This window comes from Eublepharis macularius, chromosome 6 (assembly GCF_028583425.1).
Source record: "Eublepharis macularius isolate TG4126 chromosome 6, MPM_Emac_v1.0, whole genome shotgun sequence".
NCBI classification, from domain to species: Eukaryota; Metazoa; Chordata; class Lepidosauria; order Squamata; family Eublepharidae; genus Eublepharis; species Eublepharis macularius.
Window position 1 is genome coordinate 29,350,547 of NC_072795.1, and position 25,691 is coordinate 29,376,237.

At 41.4% G+C, this 25,691-nt stretch overlaps 1 protein-coding gene across 1 annotated transcript in view; it reads left to right on the forward strand.

The window, feature by feature from the left end:
- The window catches only part of KPNA4 (karyopherin subunit alpha 4), a 37,073-nt gene extending 26,105 nt beyond the window's left edge, over nucleotides 1-10,968 (forward strand). The window contains exons 13-17 of the mRNA XM_054982437.1: nucleotides 3,160-3,264; nucleotides 5,487-5,558; nucleotides 8,338-8,500; nucleotides 8,735-8,829; nucleotides 9,060-10,968. Coding sequence (XP_054838412.1) covers nucleotides 3,160-3,264; nucleotides 5,487-5,558; nucleotides 8,338-8,500; nucleotides 8,735-8,829; nucleotides 9,060-9,158 — 534 coding nt within the window. The 3' untranslated portion in view covers nucleotides 9,159-10,968. The remainder of the gene's footprint in view (nucleotides 1-3,159; nucleotides 3,265-5,486; nucleotides 5,559-8,337; nucleotides 8,501-8,734; nucleotides 8,830-9,059) is intronic.
- The last annotated feature ends 14,723 nt before the right edge of the window (nucleotides 10,969-25,691 follow it).

Here is a 25,691-nt window from a genome sequence, read left to right on the forward strand (position 1 = left end):
AGTTGACTAACAATTCTTTCCAAAAGTTTTTCCTGTTACTGTTATAGGATAGTTATGTTTAGATAAGGACTGCTGAGGGGAACATCCCGAACTGAGCCCTGAGGGGGTGTTCCCATCCATACACTACAGGAAGAGGAAGAGTTTTCAACTTCCTGCCTCCCCGATAGGTTGGTGGGAAAACACCCAGGATGTCCTCCTAACCTCAGAGGAGAAGGACCCTTCACGGTAAGTGTCCAAAGGCCCTTTCTCCCTGGCAGAGGTTCTTTCTCTAGGCATCTTGTCTAACTCAATTGACTCCCTCTTGCTGCCACTGGCTCCTCTTGCTCCCTTAAAAGCACTCTGCAGCTAGATGGAGCCAAACATGCGGGCAGAAGCGAGAGGGAACTGATTGTACTGGCGGCAGGCAGAGGGAGCTAGCAGCAGTGATCAGCTCGTCCCTCTCACCCCTGCCAGTGGGCTCCCCTTGCTCCCCTACCCAGTCAGAGGGAGCTGGCAGCAGCAATAGGCTCCTTGTCCCTCTCACCACTGCCCACGCACTTGGCTCCCTCTGGCTGCAGAGTGCTTTTAGGGGAGCAAGGGGAGCTGGCTGTGGCGAGTGGGAGCCAAGTGGACGTGACGGGATGCCTAGAGAAAGAACCTCTGCCTAAGCGTCTTGAATATGCTTAGCCTTTTATATAGTAGGATAATTAATTGGCAGGCCAACAGTTAGTTTTGACAAGCTGCTCCGTTGCTTTAGTGCATAGGATTCTGCTTCAAGTCCCGTCCCCCCCCCCCGGCAGGTTCAGCAGCAGTCTTTTCAGTCAAGCTCCTTGTCCTGATGCAATATTCATGGAAATATTTGAGCAGTCCCTTTAATTAGGAAGTGGCACACGCGATGTCTCACCATAGGTAAATAAATATATACTGGAGCATCCAGCACAGGTGTTTTAGTGCATTGGCTATAAATATGCATGTGATTTGTACCAGGATTACTGGCAGCTGTTCACCTCTGTCATTTCTCTATCTGTAAAGCATCTCTAAGAAGCTGTTTAGTCCCATGGTCTTTGCCTGCCATTCCTTTCACATACTGGTTTTTCGAGGATCCAGCTTACCCTCTAATATATCTTGAACTTAAGATTTCATTTTTTTAAAAGTAGCCATTTTGGTTCTGTACTGAGCCACATTTTGCTCTAGAGCATAGGTTGCTGATCCCAGATCTGTAAGAAGAGTTGATCACAACAAGGAACCCTTATCAATTGTACATAAATCACAATAAATCAATGCTAGTACCAATAACGTATAAACTGTAATAATTCTTTCTCACATCAATCATAATAGTTCATTCTCATATACAATCAATAATGTCAATAAATATCATCTGAATACACAGTCGTGAAGTCCTTAGTTCACAGGCTGTCTGCTGCCCAGAGAACCCTGTGGTTTTCTGAGATCTTGTACTCCACCTCACAACTTTCTACCATCTAAAAAGTTTGGACTGTCCACAGTTCCAGTCTCAAGACTTCAACCTCCTTATTTTCTAATCAGGATCTCTAACCTCTGGGTTGCTTGGCCATGATTTTCAACGTCCATGGAGTAATTGCCAAATTTTGAATTCTTGAATTTCTATCTCTGAGGCAATAGACTGCATGGCCACAGGAAGGCTCTGTTGGAGACAGACGGTCTGATTACGCCTGTGAACTAAGGACTTCACGACTGTGTATTCAGATGATATTTATTGACATAATTGATTGTATATGAGAATGAACTATTATGATTGATGTGAGAGAGAATTATTACAGTTTATACGTTATTGGTACTAGCATTGATTTATTGTGATTTATGTACAATTGATAAGGGTTCCTTGCGGTGATCAACTCTTCTTACAGTCTTGTGAGGAACCGCCTCTCATTTGGTTTGTTTTTGATCCCAGATCTGTGGCTTCAGTGTAGGGGTGTGCACAGGAAAAAAATTCAGTTGATTCAGTTCGGTAATACTGAATTGAAGAAAAAAAAATCGGCACCCTTTGAATACTGAATTCATTCTCCAGTTCGGTTTGGTAAAGCAAAAAAAAAAAAAAATCAGTAAAATTTGGCCATTGTTTCCTTTGGGAAACTCAATTCAGGGCTGTCCAGTGGCCGGGGGTGGTGGTGGTCACTTTTTGACCAAATTTCACCAAATTTGCAGGGGGCCTACCCCTAACTGTCCTCTAATGACAAAGCTCAAATCCCTGCTTTGCTGTGGAAGCTTGCTGGGTGTCTTTGGGCCAGTCACACACGCTCTGCCTAACCTACCTCACTAGGTTATTGTGAGGATAAAATGGAAGAGAGGAGAATGTTATAAGCCGCTTTGGGTCCCCATTGGAGTGAAAGATGTGGTATAAATGAATTAAGTAAATAAATAAATAAATGCAAGTTTTGTGCTTTCTGACACTTTCTGCTTGCTTTATGTAAAAGGCTCTATGCCATTATACCTTTCTTGCTCATTTGCTATTTTAAAAAAATGGCATTATGAAATCCAGCCTTTAAACAGGCATGCCATGTACTAAATTCTTTTTAAAGATTTATACAGTATGTTCAGTGTTGCAGCTGATGCCTGAAAATGTAGTGTGCCTGGAGTTTTAGGTTCTAAGCCAGCTCATGTGTTGGCAGATAGCACTGAAGTTAAGATAGCAACACCTTACAAATTGATTCATACTCCTAAACACACAGAAATTCTAAATTCTTTCATTCTTCCTTAAGTCAATCATATAAAATCTTCCGTTGCTCTTGCCACTGAGATCGGTACTCGTGTGGGTAGAATATTTAAGTGCCCAGTTCTTGGCATAAAATACTTTATTTGGCTCAAATTAGGCATCATGACAAACCATAGTTAAGAAATTTGACAAGCTGCTGTTTGTGATTGGCTGGCAAACTGCAATTAGAAACACTGGCTTGAAGTGGGAAATGGTGATTTATGCTAACATTGATTTGATGCAAGGTCTGAAATGACAAACTAATTTGAAAAGTTATGCAGATTTTAAGTTGAATTTTAAAAAAGTGCTAAATGTAGGATTTAAATATTAAGCTTAGCTGAATTGTGCTCTTATTGTGCTCTGTGAATGCATTTAACTTTCAGAGGTCAACTCATACTTCGATTGTTTGTGGTATTTCTAGTATTTTAAAATTACACTTTTTGTTGCAGGAAGCTGTATGGTTCCTATCTAACATCACTGCAGGAAATCAGCAGCAAGTTCAGGCTGTGATAGATGCAAACCTTGTTCCAATGATAATTCACCTCTTAGATAAGGTTAGACCCCCCCCTCCCCAATATTACAAAGCATATTTTTCACTGTATTAGACTATTTGTTGTATAGGAAACTCTTGCACATTATTGAATCTTATCTTTAGATACTTGTGCTGATTTATAGACTACTCTTATGTTCAGAATGGCTTACAGCAGTCTTTCCAGGTACACATCTTTCTGCCTCCAAAGGACTCACAGTTGGGGTAATTTTAAGAATTATAAGGATATAAGAGGTCCAAGAATTTAGAATTACATTTTATAGAGAGAAAATGATTTGATGAGTTATGGCTGTAGGCAGTTGCAGATAGCAATCCTTTCAGCTTCTACATGAGAGCAGTCAAATGCATCTGAATGTATGTTCTGCTAACACTTATGTGCGCCTTTCAATCACATTTTTAAAAATGCCAAATCCTACTCCATAGTATATAACTAGCTGTACAAATGGCATTACTTCTACAGGAAAGTATACAGGAATTTCCACCAGATGGGATGGGATTGATTTTACCTTCTAGAGCAGGGGTCCCCATTATGGTGCTCATGGGTGCTATGGCACCTGCCAACACTTTTCCTGGCACTCGTCAGGTGTGTTTAAAAAGTAGGTGGGGCCACATGCAGCACTTGCCCAGCAGAGCTTCTAATTGGCCACTGGAGATCTGGTTGGCTGGGCATTAAAATAGCATTGTTTCAGTGGTAGCTTCCATACAGTGTTGGCTTTATTTTCTCTCACTCATCTTTTCCAGTATATATATTTTTAATTACCCCCTTCTCCCTGCACTTGGACTTTTACCTGGGGGCGGGGGGAGGGCTTTGCCTCCTGTGGCAGCATTTTGTGGTTGTGCCCACCACCCTGTGTCAGAATTCCAAAAGTGCCCACAGGCTTAAAGAGGTTGGAGAGTGCTGTTCTAGTGACAGGCAGATAAAACAATGAATGCCATCTTTTTGTTCAGGTAATTATTTATATAACAGAAAATTATTTGATCATTATGCTGGCACCTCTTCCTTATTCATGCTTATAAATTAAGGGGAAAGAAGATTCTGCTAGATACACCTCTTCATCTTCCACCACCGCAGAAGATGGCTAAAGTGTTTGGATTTTTTTTACCTAACATCTTACTTAGTACCAATACAAAACAGCCCTGACTACTTTTCATCTTCACATTTATTTGGTAAATAGAATGAAGGTGGGAACCTACTACCTTTGGCTTCTAAGATGAGTAGAAGGCCTTCTCAGTAGCGGCACTAAAACTCTGAAACACTCTTCCCAAACAGATTTGCCTGTCCCCTTCTGTTGCAGTCTTCTGCCAACAGGGTGAAGACTTTTTTGTTTCATTTGTCATTCCCTCAGTAATCCCTCTTCCTTCCCCAATGTTTTAAACTATTTTTTATCGTTTATATATATATATATTCTAAATTGTTTTAATGATGTGTTTATGTGTTGGTTTTAATGGCTTTTAAGATGATAATTTAATTTGTTTTAAATTTGTTAGCTGCCTGCAGCTCTTTCTATACTTCTAAATTCACCTCTGTAGATCTCCCTCTCCTTCACTGCTTTCCCTCCTCTCTTAGAATCTTGCAGGGGGTAAGAAGCAGTTTTTTTTAAAAAATGATTTGGGAGAGATTCATAGGGAAGGATTGGTAGCTGGATGAAGGGTTTAGCATCTACTCCTGCCTATCAGTTCTCCCTAGCTAAAGCACCACTCTTTTTTGAGGGGTAAACAAGGTTAAACTTTCTCTCACAACATGTAATTCTGCCCTTGGATCTCCCTTCTGATTGGCAGTGGGTAGACAATTCTAGTACCTTGTTTAAGATGGAGGGTCCGGTGCTCTAATTCCTGCCATTCTGTATACTTGAGAACTCCCTGAGTAGTGAGCAAGAGTGGACAATTCCTGGCTCCTCTGACAGAAGGATCACATAGGCTGTAGGAAAAGAGGTATCAAAATGCGTAGATCCTCCTAACCCTGTCAAAAGTTTATCTAATCCCCAGCTGGCTCATTGTGAGTTAATGTATGCCAGTCTCATCTGTGATATCTGTTCTAGGTTAGCTTGTGGGCTAGCTTAGGGAAATGAGGGAAGAGGGTTGGTATCACCTCTACTGCCTTTTGGTCAGACTTGTTGATAGACATACATGGCTTTTCTAGGTGTAATGCATACGTTCTGAGTTGGAAAATGCATGCTGTAGGAAGGGTGGCATGTGGAGGGATTAATTATGTGTTGTTACTTTTAGGGTGATTTTGGTACACAAAAAGAAGCTGCTTGGGCCATAAGCAACCTGACAATCAGTGGAAGAAAAGATCAGGTGAGTAAAGCTTGGTTGACTATTGAACTTGTGTGCATTTGAGAAGGAAGTGTTACTGAATAAATTACAGTCCCCCCCCCATCACCTGCTACCTGAAATCCTTTTAATTGAAGATACCACTGCACCTGTGACCTTCTGTTAGTGCTCTAACATGGGCCACGCTCTTCTCTGAAGGTGAATTCATTGCGACTTAAAAGAACATAGCTTTAGCTGAGTTGTGGCCAGGATTTTTTACTGTCCTAGAGACTCTCTTGAGGGAACGTTACTATTTAAATTAATTTTTTTTAAAAAAATAGTCTTACCTTTTTGCTGAGAAGCTCAGGGCAGCTAATAATGATGTCTAAAAAAATACAAATATACCAATTTCAAATAAAATATTAGCCATTTTTAAAAACACAACTACAATATATCTAATGAAATGTTGTATTAAATGGTTCTGCCCTGCACTGTGTCCTAAAACCTGAGAGGATACCTTGCCAGCACATTTTAGAAGGTCCTGCCACAATGTGTAGGCCTCTACTGAGGAAGCTTAATGAAGCAGTGGCAGATTTAACAGCCCTGCAGGAGGGGACAGTGAAAGGAATTGATCAAAGAACTGGAGCTGCGACATGGATTCATATTAAGAATAATAATGTATCATGATGATCATTTGTTATGTGCCTTGTTTCCATTCATTGGTAAAATTAAATTCATCATGTCCAGTATAGTAGTCTTTAAAGTTATATGTACCTTGTTCTTTGTATATTCAATATTTCTTCTGGTTAATTTTTAAATTATCTATGCCTACTGGGAACAGACTAAATTAAAATCATTGTAAACATTCTGGGTGTACTGGATAATGCAACTTAAAGCAAGAACTAGGAACACACATGAAGGGTCAATCTGCATTTAAAATGAACAAACCTCTTTGGTATCAAAGCTAGAAAGTCTACCACAATACACCAATTTTTATCTTAAAATTGATTACCCACATTCTTCACATCCATTATTTAAAGAAAGTAGAATGACCCATAAGAAATTGCAGGGGAGAAGAAATACATTTCCACTCCTTGCCACCAGCACTATCTCCCTCCCCATTAGTTACTGCTTTCTCCTTACCCGCTCCTGGATGGAGTAGAAGCAGATACCAACGGGCTGTAGACTGGGGAAGCTTGAGAGAAGGCACTAAACTCTATGCATATTCCCCATAGCACAATGTAAGGTTGATGATTTAGTGTTCTGATGGGATGCTTTTGAAACCAAAATGGTGACTGAAATCTCATGGCTGCTTCTGAGTGGTATATTTACACCTCCTGCTGCTGCCAGAGAAATTTCACTTACAATGCAAAATAAAAATTTCAGGAGACCAGATGGTAAAACCCTCTTTTTGCCCAGATGGCTCCTCAGCCTGCACAAAGCAGGCGATCAAAGGGACTGCCTTACTCCGATTACAAACATCCCCCTCCCCAATTAGGGCTGGCTCTCCCATTCTAAATGGCAGCTCCTCGTGTGTTCTAGGAGAAAATGAAATAATGCCTGTTAGCCTTGCACAAAAAAGAGGAGAAACATATGTAAAAAAATTCTTAGTTTAAAATAACAGTAGTCTGATGTGGAATGAGCTGAAATGGAAGGACCTGCTTGGGACCAAGACCAAAGAGTGGGGCTTAAAGGAGTGGTGGGGGGGGGGCTCTTCTGTACCCCATGCACCTCCCTAGTTGAAATACAAAAGAACGGCAATGCCATTACAATGACTACCCTCTAAGGATATTTCTATACTGTTGAGGATTTTTCACCCTAATTGCTACCTGCAACCCCCTTGTGCAAGCCATTCATGCTCCTCGTTGCTTCCTGGATGAGCCATCTTGATGTAGCAAGAAGAAAAGAACTTCCTGGGCATTACTTAAAAAGGGGAACTAATCTCTGCAGTCTGGAGATAAGAAGTTACAATGCTGAGAGAGAGCTCCAGGCCCTACTTGGAGGTTGGAAACCCTTGATCCAACCCATCAACTGCTGGATGTGTGAAATGACATTATTGAAAAGTATTACGCTCAGGATTGTGGAAGTGACTGATTTTCTGAAAAAGAAACATTTTGAAATGGGATACCTTGGGTCTAGATGACCCATTAGAATAAGGGATAAATCACAGCTGCTTTTCAGAATTTTCTACAAAAAACCTTATGGAATAATTGTTGGACCTTCTGTTACAGCAAGGAGAAAGTGCGTATGGATTTTTGAAGTTGCTATTCTCTTGGGAGGGAGTTATTACCACATTAGAGTTTGTGTGAATTTTTTGAGTACCTTTTGAGTTTGCAGAATCCTAAATTGTAATTGTGGCTGGCCCTGTTGTCACTATTAGATTCAGAAATGTTTTTACCCTGTCTTTTCTAAGTAGCCCAAACTAACTTATAGATAAGGTCATGATATAGTGGCTAGAGTATTGGACTAGGATCTGGGACCCAGGTTTGAATTTCTGCTCTGCCAGGGAAGCTCTTGGGGTGCCCTTGGGCCAGTCACACACTCACACACTCACATTCCTCACAGGGTTGTTGTTAGGAGAAAAATGGAGGAGAGGAGAAGGCAGTAAGCTAATTTGGGTACCCATTGGGGAGAAACGTGGTATAAATTAAGTAATTTTTTTTATTAGGGGAGACTAATTTTAGTAACTGCTACTTCTTTAACAAGATAATGTTTTGTGTACTGAGAACATTTATGTATGTTTTTAAATGCTATTCTTCTGCTCTTCCATATATGTCCTTCTCTTCAATTGTAACTTGATTAATGTACTTTTTTGTTTTTCTAGGTGGCATACCTAATTCAACAAAATGTAATTCCTCCCTTTTGCAACTTGTTAACAGTAAAAGATGCTCAGGTTGTACAAGTAGTGCTGGATGGACTAAGTAATATATTAAAAATGGCTGAAGATGAGTCAGAAACCATAGCCAACCTTATTGAAGAATGTGGAGGTATGAGTGAATGCTTGGCTAATGACACAAAGGTGTTTGAGATGTGAACTTACTAGTTAGGTTTCTTCATAACTATCATGTATTGTAACTGATATGGGAATATTTCTCTGGAGAAATGTACATATTCTTAATATTTTGAGAAATGGCTCTAAACATTCTGGGAAGGAATTATTTCTTAGTTTGCTTTTATAAAGCTAAGTCTGGCGTTCCATTCATTTTTCTAAACTCTTATAGGGCTGGAGAAAATTGAACAGTTACAAAATCATGAAAATGAAGACATCTACAAACTGGCTTATGAGATCATTGATCAGTTCTTCTCTTCAGATGATGTAAGTAACTATGTAATCTAATCTCAGTCATATCAAATGTTACTGTTTATAAAATAGGATTTTTGTATTTGGAGTCCCCTGAGTATGTAGAGTCTCTTCACATTGTCTGGCTTGGTTTTACTGCTTGCATTGGGGGCCAGTCATTTCATGATGATATATAGTGATAAATATGATATGTCTTGAGCTGGATGTTACAGTTCTTATTTCTGTTTTTTGTGGTTTATTTACAGATAGATGAAGATCCAAGCCTTGTTCCAGAGGCAATACAAGGTGGAACATTTGGTTTCAATTCATCTGCCAATGTACCTGCAGAAGGGTTCCAGTTCTAGAGTGGTATTTTGGAAGTTAGGTACAATGCAGCACTGAATAAAAAAAGGTTTGATCCATCAAGCTTGGCTCATGGGATCCGCTGCTGCATTAAATCGGGAAAGAAAATGTGAAGATTTCATTTGGAATCACAGAAAAGCCCGAATGAAGTCAAGATGGCGAGTGGGTGCGAGTGAGAGTGAGTGGCAAAATGTAATGAAAAACTTCACACTGAATGCTTATATAGGTTGTTCAAAGGAAAAAAGGGCTACAGGTCAAAAGATCTTGAGTGCCTGAGGAGGAACATTGACTTAATTAGCGCAAAAGTGGGGGGGAAATGCAGTACTATACCATCATCAAGCCATGTAAGCATAAAGGAGAATAGGATGCCCATATAAGTCCAAGGAGAATGAGCCCAGGCCTTGCTATGAAGCACCGTGTGAATGGACAACATTGAGTGAATGGCTGGACTCAGTGCTGTGGGGCCACGTGTGTGTTTCAGATTTGGGGCTCTTTGCTCATGAAGCAAACTCCTAGTCATGGAGTGGGGTGTGTACGAGAGTGTGGTTGTGATGCTGTATGTGAACGCATGCAAGCTTGATTTGCCTTCAGGGGGCTGATAATAACCCTAGTCAATCATCAAAAGGAGTGCATAAGTGTTAACACTGGACACGAAAACAGAGACCGGTTTAGCAGCAGACTATGGTTTTACTCCTGCAGCCTGTTTTTTCCCCCTTTTTAATTTAGTTATTTTCTTTTCTGTATGGCTTATTACTAATTGCTTGTAAAGTCAGAAAACTTGGAGGAAGGCTTCCCTGTGCATTTGCACCAGATCTGTGTTACAAAAAAAGCTTTCCATATCATCAGAACTAATTTGTGTAGACTTTTGCATGAAATCCATACACACATTTCCCTCTTCCAACTATTGTGTTGCAGTACACAAATTGCCATAGTTCTAGAAATCAGTAAAATACTTACCACCCTTTTTCATTTTCAGAGATGACATACAGCTATTTTTGCATGTGGTAATCTACAGCATAGCTCATTTTTAGATTTTGTTAAGTCTTGTAACCAGCTGTTTTTGTTGTGGTAGGATACTGTGCTGTGTTTCAATGTTATTTGTTTTCAAACTTTGTTTTCTATGAAAATGATATGGAAACCTCAAAATAAAATTTGGTGCATATGTACTGCTGAATAAAGATTGGATAAGAGATGTGAATAGATGTACAAATCAAGTCATGGTTTGAACACAGTTAATAATACCACCTAATCTGTCCAATTGTTCTAGACTTTTTATCTTTAGATGTAGGCAGCCATGAACAATCTATTTTGAGCCACTTTAGAGAGAACTTTGTATTCTTAACTTGCATACCTAATGCAAGTGTTTTTTATAATTGGAATAATACCTCAGTTTTGAGGTTCTGCACACTAAATTAAAAGTGACATTACTAATATGTAAAAAAAGGAGAACTCTTTATAAGGTGGCTCATTGTAGGAAATGCTGTGCCTTCCCCTTTGAGCACAAGTGTTGCATGAACAACAGTTTGCTATAAGAAAACATACCAGGTTAGCCACCATTAGCATCTATATCTACCTTGTGTTTTTTTTAAAATCAGCTGGTAATTCTGAAACGCAGTAGAATGGATAAAGATTATTTTGTGATCATAACTCTTTGTTGGACTAGAGTATTTTTGCAGCATTTCTTGTCATCAGAAACATGGTTAAAAGTTTAAAACTAGATGCAGCAGAAAACTAGCTTGTGAAATTTATCCAAGTAGAATGCAGGCTAGGCTGTCTTGGGGAAAATAAACATTAAAACTTACAACAATGTTATATCGGTGTAAGTGTCTTTAACTGAACAAATGTGTAGATTCTGATACTGCGATCTTCACTTGAATGGGTAATCGAGTAGAACAAAGCCACTGTATATGTTTAATTCTGTAATTGCTTTGCTTTTTTTTGACACTGTTTTTCAGCACCTACCTGCATGTCATAACGCAGTCAAAAACCGGTTTTCTGGTTTATCCCATAGTTTCTTTTCCTCTTGATTATTTAATTCCTCCAAGATCATACTTACCACTGACTAATCATTTTAACCAAGGAAATGACTTTGCAGTGAAATATTTTCCCTTCTGCTCAGTTGAACAAATACACAACCACACAAGCAATATAAGCATAATTTCAGTTTAATACATATTATCATATCTTAATCTTTCACACACACAACAAACTTTTCTGGTTACTAGAATAGTAGCAATCTTGTACCATAGCTATGATACTCTACCAAAACAGTTAAGTATTACAAAGTACCATTCCTGGAAAAAGAAATGACTCCAAATGAAACTAAATTACCTCATCTGGCAAGTCTTCTAAATTTCTGTTAACTTTGCTTCAGGGCATTCTTCTGCTGTGAATGTACTGGGTTCTAGAAGGTTCCAACCAGTGTGAAGTTATGATTATATTCCTTTTGCAAAATGTTACCAGGCTCATCTGGTGGTGGTGGTATCCTGTATACTTAGCTGAAATAGAGCATGCTAAAAATGATAGTTTATTGTCACTACTACTGTGTTAAATATTTTTCTATGATTTGTAGCATGACCAAGCATGTCCAGGACTAATACTCACGATTTCCATATAGAAACAAATGCAGTACTTGGATATAAGCACTAGTATTTAGGGTCAGCTACTACTTACAGATCAAGATCTTTTGCCTCTTCTGAAAATACCCAGTTTTAAAATATTTGGGGTTTCAAAGGGCGTCTATATACAGTCTATATAGCTGTAGAAATCAAATCTCTCTAATAGAATTCTGTTGGGGATGTCCCTTCTTTACAGCTCTGTAAGTAAATACAAGTTGCACTAAAGCATTTCTTAACGCACTGCATCCAAGAATGATGAGCTTTCAGCTGGCTGGAATAAAGCTGAAAGGGGGTCCAATTTGGCTAAAAAGGTGAAGGTTCTTGTTTCTGCTTATAACCAGACTAGATTGAAAAAAAAAAACACGGAAAAGGCCTTGGTGGTTTCATACACAATACAAGGCAAAAGTAGAGAAGAAGAGGATATGAAAGATTTGAATACTGGAGGGCAGATGGGTACAGATGGCCGTTCTTTGTATTAGCAAGCCTTTGGACAATTCATTTTATTGTTAACAAGCAAAAATTGTCTAGCAGATGTCTTCCTCAATACAAACATCTAAAATCATAAATGTAGATTTGGGAAATGGGGATTCGGTTTAGGAACATGTACTCTGCCACTTAACTATTGCCTACTCATGATAAATGAGTAGCAAGTGAAGACGTAGTATTAATGAGTCATTAAGGAGCAGTTCAATGGCTAGAATGGGAAAAGGGAAACAGTAAGTTAGTTTATGCAAAATGAAAATGGGACATAGTCAAGGCCCGAGAAGTAAGGGTGGGAACCTTGAAGCAACAAATATGGACACTGATGAGAGTGTTGTATTTACTTGAAGGTGACCCTGAATGTATGATTCCACTCTCCCAATTACATACACACAAAGTACTATTGGACATAACTTGTATACAAAGGCAAGACCAACCCCCCTTTATGGCATGCCTGCAGGAAAAACCTAGTCTTACATTTGAGTAATACAGTAATAGCCAACTAAATGAATTGGGCTCAGAGTATCTAAAGGACATTTCCTACCAGTGATGCTCATGACTGGCTCAGGTCTGTAAGCACAAAGGTAAGCTGTAGTTTAATGTTTGATGTACACGTTACCATCTAAAGGGCCCTCAATAAGCCTGTTAAGTCTAAAATTACCTGCACCAATGCTTTATTATTGAAAAAGTGACTTGAGGCCTACATAGGGCATTAACCCAGGAGGGGGCTGTGTCAAGCTTTCACAGGTTTGGCTGGCTCGGAGCTGGAGGAAGACCATTTCAACGGTTGGTTCCCAGTTACCCGACTTCCTCAGGAAGTAGAGTGGCCCCATCTTTGAAGGCCTTCCAGGCTAATTAGAAGACCTTTATTTCCCTAAAGGTCTTTGAGTTGTATGGGGGAGTAAGTGGTGGTTGTGGTAGTATAAGTTTTTTTTAATGTGTTACAGTTTATAGTCTGCCTTTCTCACTGCTGGGACAGAACATAGGGAGAGGGGCCATAAAGAGCATTGCATGGGATAGCCAAAACCTTGAAATGAGCTTAGTAACTGATGGGTAGCCAATAGTGTGACTGCAGAATAGGAGTAACGTGCATGCTCCATCTAGCTTCCAGTAATGGAGTGAAGGCATTCTGCACCAGCTGGAGTCTCTGAGTTGAATTTGAGAGAAGGCCTATGTAGAGTGCATTACAGGAATCTTGATATTACCATAGTGTGAATCCAGGTGGCCAGATCAGAGTGTCAAGGTGGTGGGTCAACTTCTGAGCTAGACGGAAGGCATTTCTTTTACGACTGCATTAACTTGCTTCTCTAGCAGCAGTGCTGGATCCAATATGACCCTATGGCTCTTAAATGAATCTGCAAGGGTAAATTGAATCCATCAAAAGTGGGGCACACATCCTTCAATATCTCCAGATTCCCAAGAAGCACCATTTATATCTTGTCTGGGTTTAGTTTCAATTTGTTTACTTTCAGCCAATTACTGCAGCTGTTGGGTAGCAACTCAAGGCCTCTATTGCATCACCAGGGGAACTTAGATATAGAGTTGGGTGTCATCCACATATTGATGACATCCAGTTACATAGTGGTCTATTATGCTGGTTACAACTTACTTTAGGAATCATGTTTTGTCAGAAGGTGATTTAAAATGCTCCATTAAACTAGACCAGAACGTTGAGAAGGAAAGCAGGCTTGTAATTGCAAGGGAGAAAAGCATTTTGAGTGGCTGAAAATACAAAAGGGACATTTTAACAGTCACAATTGGAGAAAAGCAGGCCTTGCAGATGCTGAAGGAGCACGCTTCAAAGTTTGGATGTTCCAAATGAGATGTAAGATGTAGAGGTAATTCAATTGCCAAAAACTACAAGCCAAATAAATCTGTCAATGATCCCTATGGGAAAAGGGTGGGTGAGTGTATATCTGGGTGATGGGGAAAATATTTTCAATACAGATCAGAGCCTGGAAGAATTATGTTCTGCAACAAATGTTCATTCCATCTCAGATCCAAATATTTTGGGGGTGGGGGAGAAACGCTTGAGAAATAACTTCTAGTTCAACTGTATTTGAACAAAAACAGATTAGGTGTTTTATTTAGGTTGCTGTTTCATTTATGCCCGGTGGCCCCATTTAATCCACAAATAATGTCTGTGTGAATAAGGGCAGCATTAATTAATTTGAAATTTTCTCTGCAATGGTTTCCAGTCGTGGAGATGCAAAGTATGTTGAAAACTAAAACCACACATTTAACCTTTTATTAAGCAAAAGCAAACTGCAATAAGTTTTAACAGATATTTTAAAATATCAAACATTCTGTAAAAGTCTCTAAGTTGCATTCAATGGGTTTTGCATTTTGTTTTCCACTGTCATTTTCACAGGACATGCTCCTTTTAGAAGATGTAAACTGCTGTTGGTTTCCAATATGGATGTGCTTAAGTCCTAAGATTCTCAGTGCAATCCTAAACAGAGTTCCAGTCTAATCCCATGGAAAACAATGGATTTAGAGTGGAGTAACTGTTTAGGATTGCACTGTCGCTGAAGTGCGAGCAGGCTTTGTTCTTTTTCTGATTCTGTCAGAGGAAACAAATTTTAATATAGAGAGCGTGGAAGTGGTTATGTAAGTAACGCTCAGTTTCAGAGGAGGGCAGATTTGCATAGGAAACAAGAATACACTATTCCCTTCCAGGATTGTTCCTAGATGGAAACAATTTCCTAAGGAAGCCTTAAGGATATTCTTTTACTGAAGTATGTTCTATGAAAGCAGCCTACCCCTTCCTGCAGCAAGCCACAAGCTTCTGCAGAAAGAGTTGAGTTTTGGATTTTATGCACCGGTGCCCTGCTGGATGTCTAGTTTCTGGCTGCCTTTCCTCCGTGGGTGGGATTGGGTTTTTTAAAAACCTTTCCTGCTGGGCTTCATTCAGTCTGCAGTTGGGAAGTCCTCTTTTTCCGTATCCTGGCTTTCCACTAAACCAGCTTCGACCGTCTGGCTCTCCGAAGTCTGGGAGGGCTTCTTCATACTTGTAACGCTCGGGGGTTCGGCGCCTCCCTGCCTCGGCTCTTCCTGCTCAGCCTCCTCCCGCCCCTGCTTCCTTGTCTGCGTTTTGGGCAGCGCGAGTCCTTGCAGAATGCCTGTGCGCGGCAAGTGCTCGGGCTCGCAGTGCTGCTCCGTGGCTCTCCCCTCTTCCGCTCGGAGAGCGCTTTGCTGCGGGGACGGCTGCCTCCTCCACAGGCGCTCCTTCGGGGGTCTCTGCGCCAGGTCCCGCTTGAGGTAGTTGTACCATCCCGCTCCCCCAAAGCGCTCGTCGTCGCTGCTCTCGAAGTCCAGAGAGCCGCCAAAGCGGTCGTCTTGCCAGGGGAAGTACTCGGCAGAGGTGGCGGGAGACTCTTCGCTGTCCGTCTGGCTGGGGGTGCGCCGCCGGGAAGGCCGCCCCAGGTCCCGCGAGGAGCGCGCCGGCGCCACCAGGGCTGGCGAGGAGCAGCTCAAGCCGGTGGCGGTGGAGGCCAAGGCGCAGGCCAGGAAAGACAAGAAGAGGCTCTGCCCGGGGGAGGCGGTGAAGCCCAGCGGCAGCAGCTCCGGCACGATCCGGGTCCGGCCGCGCACCAGCCCCAGGAGGCTGGACCCCAACGCCGCCGTGCAGGTGATGAGCAGCGCCGTGAGGCAGTGGAGCAGCGGGCCCAGCGCCCGGCACTGCCGCCGCCCCAGGAAATCCCACCCGATGGCCGACGAGCCGGTCACTACGCTGCAGAGGCAGCAGAAGGCGATGGCCAGCATGAGGGGGCCCCCGGTCGGGCCCAGCAGCGGCGAGTCCCGAGGGGGGTCGGCCTGGTTGATGGCCCATGAGGCGCCCAGCACCACCTGCCGCCGCGAGTTGGTCACCAGCACCCAGCTGGGATAGGCGCCCGCCGTGCTGATCACCGCCAGCGCCATGCTCTGGACCAGGGCCGCCGCCAGGCTCCCCTCTCGCCGGTTGACGTTGTGCCTCAGCAGGAGGAGACGGAGGTTCTTGTTCTCCAGAAGGCCGGCCGGCGCCTGCCGGACAAACTTCGGGCTTCTCGTCTGGTCCATCGGAGCGGCAGCTTAGGCCTGGCCTCTCGACAGCTTCAGCTCTCTGAGGGAACTCGGCCCCGAGAGTCTTGAAGCCGAACAGGATTGTGGACCCCTCGAGCGACAGGGGGCGAAGGCGTGAAACGGGCGCCTCGCTTCTCCCGCCCCCCCCCCCCAACAGAGCGGGAGTCGCTGTCTTTGTCACCGTAAAATGATGTTTCCATTAATAGTAAAAGTGTCCTAGAAACGGACTTCGTTTTAGATGGGAAATGGATTTTCTTAATTCATTTTATATTTACTAAAATATTAATTTATTAAAGTTTATTAAAATATTTTACCCCTCCTCTCAACTTGGCTCAAGGTAGCTTTATATTAAATATTATATTAAATAACTGAAACCCAAAAACAGCAGACCTCGTGATAACAGTAATGCACAGACTCTGACCAATGCAGTTAAAGACGACTCTAGTGTCCAACATTAAAGAAATGGGCAGTGTCTCATTTTAAACTTATTTAAGCAGATGTACAAAATGATGGCCTCTGTGACATATTGGTTTAATTTTTGGAGGGCCTAGGAAAGGTGAGCCATAAGATAACATACTAAAGGGAAAAAATGAAGCTTCTTTATAGATTTAATATAAATATTTGCATTTTGTTGACAATATAACAATTTAGGTACAATACTTTGCTTCTGCTTTATGTTTGGGGAGGGGAGAGACCTCAGGTATAATGCCATAGCATTCACCCTTCAGAGCAGCCAGTTTCTCCAGGGGAATTGGTCTCTTGCTTGAAGATCAGTTGCAATTCGGGAGAACTCCAGCTACCACCTGCAGGCTGGCAACCCTATCTATGTCACACCATTGTCCCTGACTTTGTCACAGAAGGGATACATTTTACAGGAGGTCTTTTGCTTATACCGATACGTCAATTACTAGCTTTTTTTAAAAGCCTCCAGTAGGATGGGGGACATAGAAGACTGAAGAGGCTGTAGTACGGAGGGGCATTGGGCAAGATTATGGCAATTTCTGCCCCAGATTCAATGCTACCAGGAAGCAGTTCTTTCTCCTCTGCTTCTCCTCAGCATTGTTGTTCTTTTGTGCACATCCTAGGGTTTTTCCTGGCTTTTCTCTGATCTTTCTCAAACCTGCTTTGCTCTGAAATTTTGGGAATGATTGTAGTAAAGCCTGGATGGCTACTGTGTGGATTTTCTGCCCAAATCTGTGGCAGCCATTTCCTCCCTCTGCCCTGGGTGTGTGTGTGTTAATTTTTAATCAGTACCATACTATTATCTCAATATACAGGTAACAATAGGCGTAACGTTCTAGGCATTCTCAGCTTTCTTTGTTTTTTAAAGTAAGGTTCTAGCACCTTTTAAAAAACGAGCTTGGAATTCACAGAATACATATTATGCTTTTTTAAACCACAAATACCCCAGAGGCCTAAGGGGGCACTGCTTGGGGATTGGGCCAGGGAAACTGCATAGAAATCTGCTGTGTTGAAGCCCCGTTGCAGCTGTGCTTTAACTGCAGCTATATCAACTGGGGAAACCACCTGTGTTTAAAAGGTAGCTGGATCCAGGTGAAAAATGGCAACTGACAGCATAGTAGAATTAGAATCAAACTTTTACACATTTATCAATAGATGCGGATCCTGTCCAAGACTTTATTAAGGACTGCATAGTAATTCCACTGGCAGTGGTGACTAGATAAAGAAATAATCTTTTCTGAACTTCACAGGGGATCTATGTGCTATGCAATGACAAGCCCATTTTTAGTACATTATGAGAACAGCAGTTATGAATAGCTGGGCTCCAAACAGCCAAATCACACCAACTCCACCTGCCAATTTTAAACAGAATTCAAATGAAGATAGTTTCAGCCATTATATACAGTTTTAGATTTTGTCCTTTTATGGTCTACTTGCACTGCTGGTAAGTGTTGAATAAATAATTCATTTAAAACCAGAAGGAAAAAAAACATGCTTAGGAATAAAAAAATACACAACTATTGTAGTGTATAAATAAAACTACAATTTGTGAGAACAAATACATGTAACAGTGGTTATTTTAATGTTACAAACCTTGTGTTAGGACCACCTAAAATATTGGTTAAACTAAAGCTAATGGGCAAGCTTTTTGAGTTTCATAAAAACTTAGTAAAAAAATATATAGAGTGCAGAAAGTGTAATGTGGATGTGACCCCTATGAGGTAATTGGTTTAGCCCTGCAGGGCGAAGTCAGTAGTTAGAGCCAGGCAGCTGAGGAAGAAACTAGTTGCTGGGGAGCTGAATAATAATTCCTATGCTATTATCCCCTTGAATGAGGTAATCAAATGTTGTATGTGAACAATATGATAAAGTGTTTGTGTATTGTGTTTGGATGGTGTTGCTGGGATTATATTATTTTTGCAGGGCTGTAATTTCCCAAGAAGACAGAAGCCTGGGCTACAGTTGCTTCGAATTGGAAGGATAGTGCAAAAAGGACTCTTACCATTTGTCTAATTCCACTAAGTTGAACTGTTTACCTTTTCAAAGTTGTATGGTTGCACTTAAGAGTTAAAGAAAAAACAGTCGTATTGTATTAATTGTTAAAAGGGTTTTAAAAGATTTTTTCCCTTAAATTTGTATGAAAGTTTGCTTCCTAAGCCCCATAGAAACCATACCAGGAGAAGTTACACAGACACAGGCTGCAATCCTACAAACATTTTCCCTGAAGGAAGCCCCACTGAATAAAATGGCACTTCCTTCCAAGCAGACCTGCTTAACATAGCCCTTCCTTAAGTTAAGCCATGGCCTGTGGGAGAAAAAAACCCCTCTCAGGTTGCATCGCAGAGATCATGCTTTACTCAAGGCCCTCAACTAATTTCAAGGCCACAGCCCCTTGTATGGTTACCAACTGCCTGGAGTCCTGCCACTCTTAACCACTACACCAAACAGGCTCTCAGTTCAAGCCTTCTCATCTCTTGCTACAAAAAAATAAGGTATTTGGGAGGGTTCTGTGTCAAGAACAATGAGTTACCTGAATGTGAAGTCTGCAAACACTGCACATATACAGAGTACTTTTTCTTCATTACACAATAACCACAATCATCTACCTACCAAAGACGTGCTACACATTGAAGAATAAACACATAAATATTGGCGTGTCTAGGTTGGAGAAAGTGATTTGCAGGCAGATGTAACTTTAAAATCTCCCATTTTAGTAATTAAGGCACTGATTAACTGCCTTCTTCTCCACCCACCCCCAGCCTTTGACTCTTAACCCACAGTCTTATACATTACAATATCCCTTGAGAATTACATCAACAAAGGACTCCTAGTAAGTAAATCATTTTTCCTTGGAGAGCTGGTGGTGTCTTACATTGCAGATAGAGAACGGCTTTGTAATGACTTAAGTGTGTCCGTGTCTTTAAATGCTTGATGTGATACAGATGGAGAATGGGAGTATAAAAGAGGGATGAGTGAGTGATAGGGGTGCCAGACCCCTGGTGGGGGCGGGGGATCCCCCGCCCTCACCCCCACACCTCGTCCCAACTTACCTGGCCAGCGGGGGGGGGGGGGCGCACCCTCCGTGTGTGCTCCCGTGGATTGGGCCCGTTTTGAGGCGCTTTGGATCTCCTGCGCTCTGCAGCGCCTTAAAAACGGCCCCGTATCCACACAACAACCTAATGAGGTAGATTAATAACATTAATAATAATAACAGATGAGTTCATGCCTCTCATTGCTATGGGCTGGGGCTGCTTGGCTTGGCTTGCTCCTGTCATAACACATTATCATCCAGGGCTTTTTTGTGACAGCACTCACTGGCACTGAGTACTGGCATTTTTGGGAGGGCTCTCCTAAGTCCTGAAGGGGAAATTGGTGCAACCTTATATATGAGAACTGTCAACTTTAAAAAAACACTGTTATAATCTAAACTGGGACACCCATAAAATTCTTGCGTCTAAAATTAATTCACAACACCACTGTAATCACTAACTGCTGTGAGATGGATATTTTATGAAGACACTGCAACAATTGGTATTAAATATTAGAGAAAAGTTAAAATAGAGTAGGAGCCAAAACCCTATTCTTTTTTTCTACAGAGGTGTACTTAGTTATTTACAATGTGATTCACAATCCTCTTAAAGAGGTTAACATTTTAGTGCCAATGTTTGACTATATGTAGATCGGGGTCCCCAACACAATGCCTGCCAACACTTTTCCTGCTGCCCACCAAATGTTTTTAGAAAATCACTGGGACTTTTGCCCAGAAGGGCTTCTGAATGGCTGTACAATGTTAATTTTTAAAGGCATCCTGTTAAAGAAAGCTTCTACCTGAAATGTTGAAGAGTTACTATTAGAGTTATGCATGACCTCACTCCTTGCATTTTTTATTGGCTCTGCTTCTTGTAGCAGCCATTTTGTGGTTGAGTCTGCCACTCTGTGTCAGAATTTCAAAGGTGCCCAAAAGCTCGAAAAGACTGAGGGCCTCTGATGTAGGTAGTTTGTGAAACAACCTTGTAGTTTACCTTATCCAAGGATTCAGGACAAATAACAGTATTGTACAATTCTATAAATATGCTATCACTAGAAAGAACAGCATAGTAGAGCCAGTGCAGTGTACTTGGTAGAATGCTGGACTTGGAAAAATAGGTTCAGATCCCTAGTTTATCCTGTTGATCTCATCTTCAGCCTAGCCCACAGCTGTTGTGATGATTAAATAGGATAATTTCATGTACAGGTTCCTCGGAAAGAGGGCAGAACACAAATATGACAAATATATTTGTTTTTAAGTCTGAAAGTGCAATCCTAAACATTCTAAGCCCATTCACTAAGATAGGTATAATTCTGCTTTAGGATTGTACTGTAGTAGAGGAAATGGCATGTGGAACCACAGCAAACTGTAAGCAAGATGCTTTGAACATAAGAATAAAGCAGGTCCCAAAATTTTAGACTGAATTAAAATTAAATTAAAGATCATCCTGTTTTGTAGAAAACAAAAAACAAATTGAATATGCAAACTTTTTCCATTTAAAGATAAAACTCAGATTATACAGTGTCAGACAACAACACCAGATAGAGGAAACATGGGTTTATACTGTTAACATTTTCATACGGATTTTATCTTTCCAGACATAATTCCAGACATTTCCCAGATGTTTACATGACAGGCTTTAAAATATAAATTTAATTTTATCAGGATAGACAGATGCTTATGTCTTCTGGAAGATAAGCATATGTTATTTATGGCACAGTGGCAAATTTATATCATTATTTGCTTGTTTAAGATTACTTCACCAGACATCTCTCAGTAAGTTAGAATTTTTTCTTGTGTTTGATTCAATAAATTAAAAATAATCTTGTTCATATGATACACATGAAAATATACACGAGATCTTTTACTTATGAAATCTTGAGGATTACCTTGTAACAGATGGTAGGTCACATTGTCAGTGAATGAAAGCTATATAATTTATCTTCTGCTTTTTCTGAGACATATTTTCCCTAATATGTCCAGGAGGGGGTGTACTCTGCATTCTTTACTTTCATCTTCCTTTCAGGACAGTGGAACTGATAGGAACCCTTGTAAAGATAGAAGGGGAAACGTGCATCCTTCTCAATGGAAGGGACTAGAGATGTTTTTTAAAAAACGAGCTCACAGAATACATATTATACTTTTTTAAACCACAAATACCCCAGAGGCCTAAGGGGGCACTGCTTGGGGATTGGGCCAGGGAAACTGCATAGAAATCTGCTGTGTTGAAGCCCCGTTGCAGCTGTGCTTTAACTGCAGCTATATCAACTGGGGAAACCACCTGTGTTTAAAAGGTAGCTGGATCCAGGTGAAAAATGGCAACTGACAGCATAGTAGAATTAGAATCAAACTTTTACACATTTATCAATAGATGCGGATCCTGTCCAAGACTTTATTAAGGACTGCATAGTAATTCCACTGGCAGTGGTGACTAGATAAAGAAATAATCTTTTCTGAACTTCACAGGGGATCTATGTGCTATGCAATGACAAGCCCATTTTTAGTACATTATGAGAACAGCAGTTATGAATAGCTGGGCTCCAAACAGCCAAATCACACCAACTCCACCTGCCAATTTTAAACAGAATTCAAATGAAGATAGTTTCAGCCATTATATACAGTTTTAGATTTTGTCCTTTTATGGTCTACTTGCACTGCTGGTAAGTGTTGAATAAATAATTCATTTAAAACTAATATGTCCAGGAGGGGGTGTACTCTGCATTCTTTACTTTCATCTTCCTATCAGGACAGTGGAACTGAACAGATTCAGAGTTATATTGTCGAAGGCTTTCACTGCTGGATTCAGGGTTGCTTGTGAGAACTCAACCGAGAATCTCTATAGCCACTTGAAAAGAGTGACAACTGGTTAAGCATATATGATATGGTTAGTCTGTACTGAGGTGGAACCACAGACTGAGACCCAATGTATGCTTACTTGGGAGCAGGTCCTGTTGTGGTTTTTTTTCCAGTGAGATGTACTATCAAGTTATTTATTACATTTCTATTTCATGTTCCTCCCATTATGGCACTCAAGGGGACATGGGGTTCTCATCCAAATAGTGATTGAACCCCACCCTGCTAGCTTCAGCAAGTTTGCTGTTTTGTGTGCCTTTATATCATACATACCAGATAGGTAATAGAACACTGGATAACATTAAATAATAGAGCATGGTGTGACAGACTCAGCTTAAAATGCTGGGATTGCTGGACACTGAAACTGCAGAAAAGAGAGGAGGAAGACTGACATGCCCCCTCCCGCTTCTGTGGCTAGCCTGATATGGCAGTTGTTGTTAGAATTTTGAGATGACAGTTGGTGCTACCAAAGGGAGGGGTTGACAGTTGGAGTAAACTGAAGAGTGAGGAGAGTTGAAGTCTGGCTTCTGACCAGAGAGGGTCAGCCAGAGAGTCCTCGGTGTGAGGAAGGAAGGGGAATGTGTACCCTTAAAGGAAAAAAAAATTACGTTCATGAAGCACCTTTAGTCCTTGGACTGAAATGGGAAAGACAGCACTAACTTCTGCGTAGACACAAGATCTGGGAATTATAGTGGGCCAAGGAAGTGGCTAGAAAGGAGTCTCCCCTTTGGCCAAAGGAATAAGGTTATAGCTTGGGCCTAACTATAACTCCTGCCCAGTATCTAGAAAGGTTGTTGACTCAGTGGAGTACCCTAAAGTCTGCAGAAGAGGGTCGTGCTGTGTGTGCGTTAAAAGTGGATCACTTAACTTGTGAAGGAGTGCCAACCTCAGAAAGAACTCACTTTCTGAAAACACCAGTCTAAAAACACCAACATCTCTCATCCAAGCCAGCAACTTAAGAACTATACCAAGTATTTTGTGCCTCACACCAGTGTTCAGTTCAAAAACCTCTAAGTTACGTCAGTTTTAAATACCTACCTGCATGCCTATTTATCCAACCTACTTGTAAAATAAATCTTGTTTCCATTTGAATCTCCATAAGGCTTGTGTGTCAGTTTCTTTCTCATGGAAGCGCAAACCCCTGATCTTTCCCTCTGCTTAGACTTGGCTGGGTAACTACACCACTTATAGGTTTCTTAAGGGTGGGACAAGAAAGAAAGTTGAGCTAAACCTCAACCACGCTACTAAAGACTTCCCAGCCCAGTATTCAGCTTCATACGCTTGGTGAGAGGAGAAATTTTCTCAGGGTACAGGAAGGTCAGCCCAAGCCTGACATATAACCTACAGAACTTTGTTTTTCCTGTTCTGTTTAAACAAATACTGTCTGTTCTGCGGAAGGCTACAAAAGGGGGCTCACTGCACGCAGGTATATCCTCCACTATGTGCCAATGTTTAATAATACACACTTAAAGGTCCCATCCCTTGGTCAAGAATGAAACAGATCTTGCCTTTTGCAGTGTAGAGCCCTTTGTTTAGCCTCTTGTACAATATCCGCTGGATATTCTCGATTAATTACTGCTTTAATTAAACTGTGAGCATTAGTTAAAAAAATCTTCCTGCTTGGTGGAATTTCTCTCCAGCCTGAGAAATTGCTATAGGGGAGATTCCTCCTAATGTGCCCTGGGCGGAATGAACAAAAGTGCAAATAAGAATTGTGATCAGTTGGCTTTTTAAAAAGGCGGACTGCCAGTTGATTGTTCTGTGTTCTAAAGACTGTAACGCCCAAAAAATTTATTTCCCTACTGCTGACCTGTCAGGTAAATTTTATGTTCGCTAATTCCATTTAACCAGTGGCAAAAATGTTCTGTCTGCGCTGGAGTTTTAAAGACAAAGATCAGATAATAAAGGGTCTGAAGGCAAGGATTTTATTGAAAAGGGGATTATTGATTGGACGGTTAATAAAATCCTTTTCTAACTTGCTCATATAGAGGTTTGCTATGCTGGGCGCCACAGTGCAGCTCCTAGCTACTCCTTTTACTCTGGTTAAAATAAAAGTCTGTACAACATATTGGTCAAGCTGTATGCTAATTGTTTAAAAAACTAATACAACAAGGCCTGGATCCACTGGGTATTTCCAAAGATGGAAATGATTTCTGCCCTGGGAGCACCATTTTGTCTCCTCCTCTCCTGTTTGCTTCTCAACACACGCAGGCATTCCTGCTTCTACGGGACAGGGACTTCCCATGAACAGCATCGGGAGGGAGTTGCAGTGCCGGAATAAAGAATTGATGCAAATCCCTTCAGTCTATGGAAATCCCCAGTGTTTAGGGGGAAACGTCTGGAGCTGGAACATCCCAGACGGGAAGTTACCAATATGCACATACCCTGCCGCAGATTTCGCTCAGGACTTGTGTGCAATCACTGGGCTTCATTGGTTTTATTGAACCCTCCTCATGAAAAAGGGCACACAGTATCAGCGCAATCCTAAAGATACTTTCCTGGGAATAAGCTCCGCTGAGTAGGATTCTGAGTAGATCTGCTTGAGATTGTACTGCAGTAGACAAGAAATTAGTGATCAAACTGAAACAATGCCATGATCAGATGGTATGTTTAAATTTGACTACCTATCTTCCCAAAGGAGTTGGACCAGTTAGGATAAGTCAGCAATCTGGAAATGTTGGGTCCTTCAGCATTACACAATATGGAAACTTGTCTGTGAAATTTATTGAGAACACCAAACCCCGCTCCGTAGTGGGCTGCTTGGTATTCTACTCTGAAAAACGTTGGTGTTAGAGGCACGTAAGGGGAGGGAAGGGGCTGGGCGACAAACCAAACGGCCACCCCGCCGAAGCAGTTTGCAGCGGTTTGACTAACCCTCCTCCCCCACACCGTTCCGTTTACTTTTGAACAAAAACGTTCGGTTGCTTCTGATTGGTTCGAGGCTGATCGGGTCGCCGTGCGCGCATGCGCAGCACAGAGGTTCCGCAAGCTCCTTTTCTTTCTCTTCCACAGCAGCTCTGATTGGAGGAGGG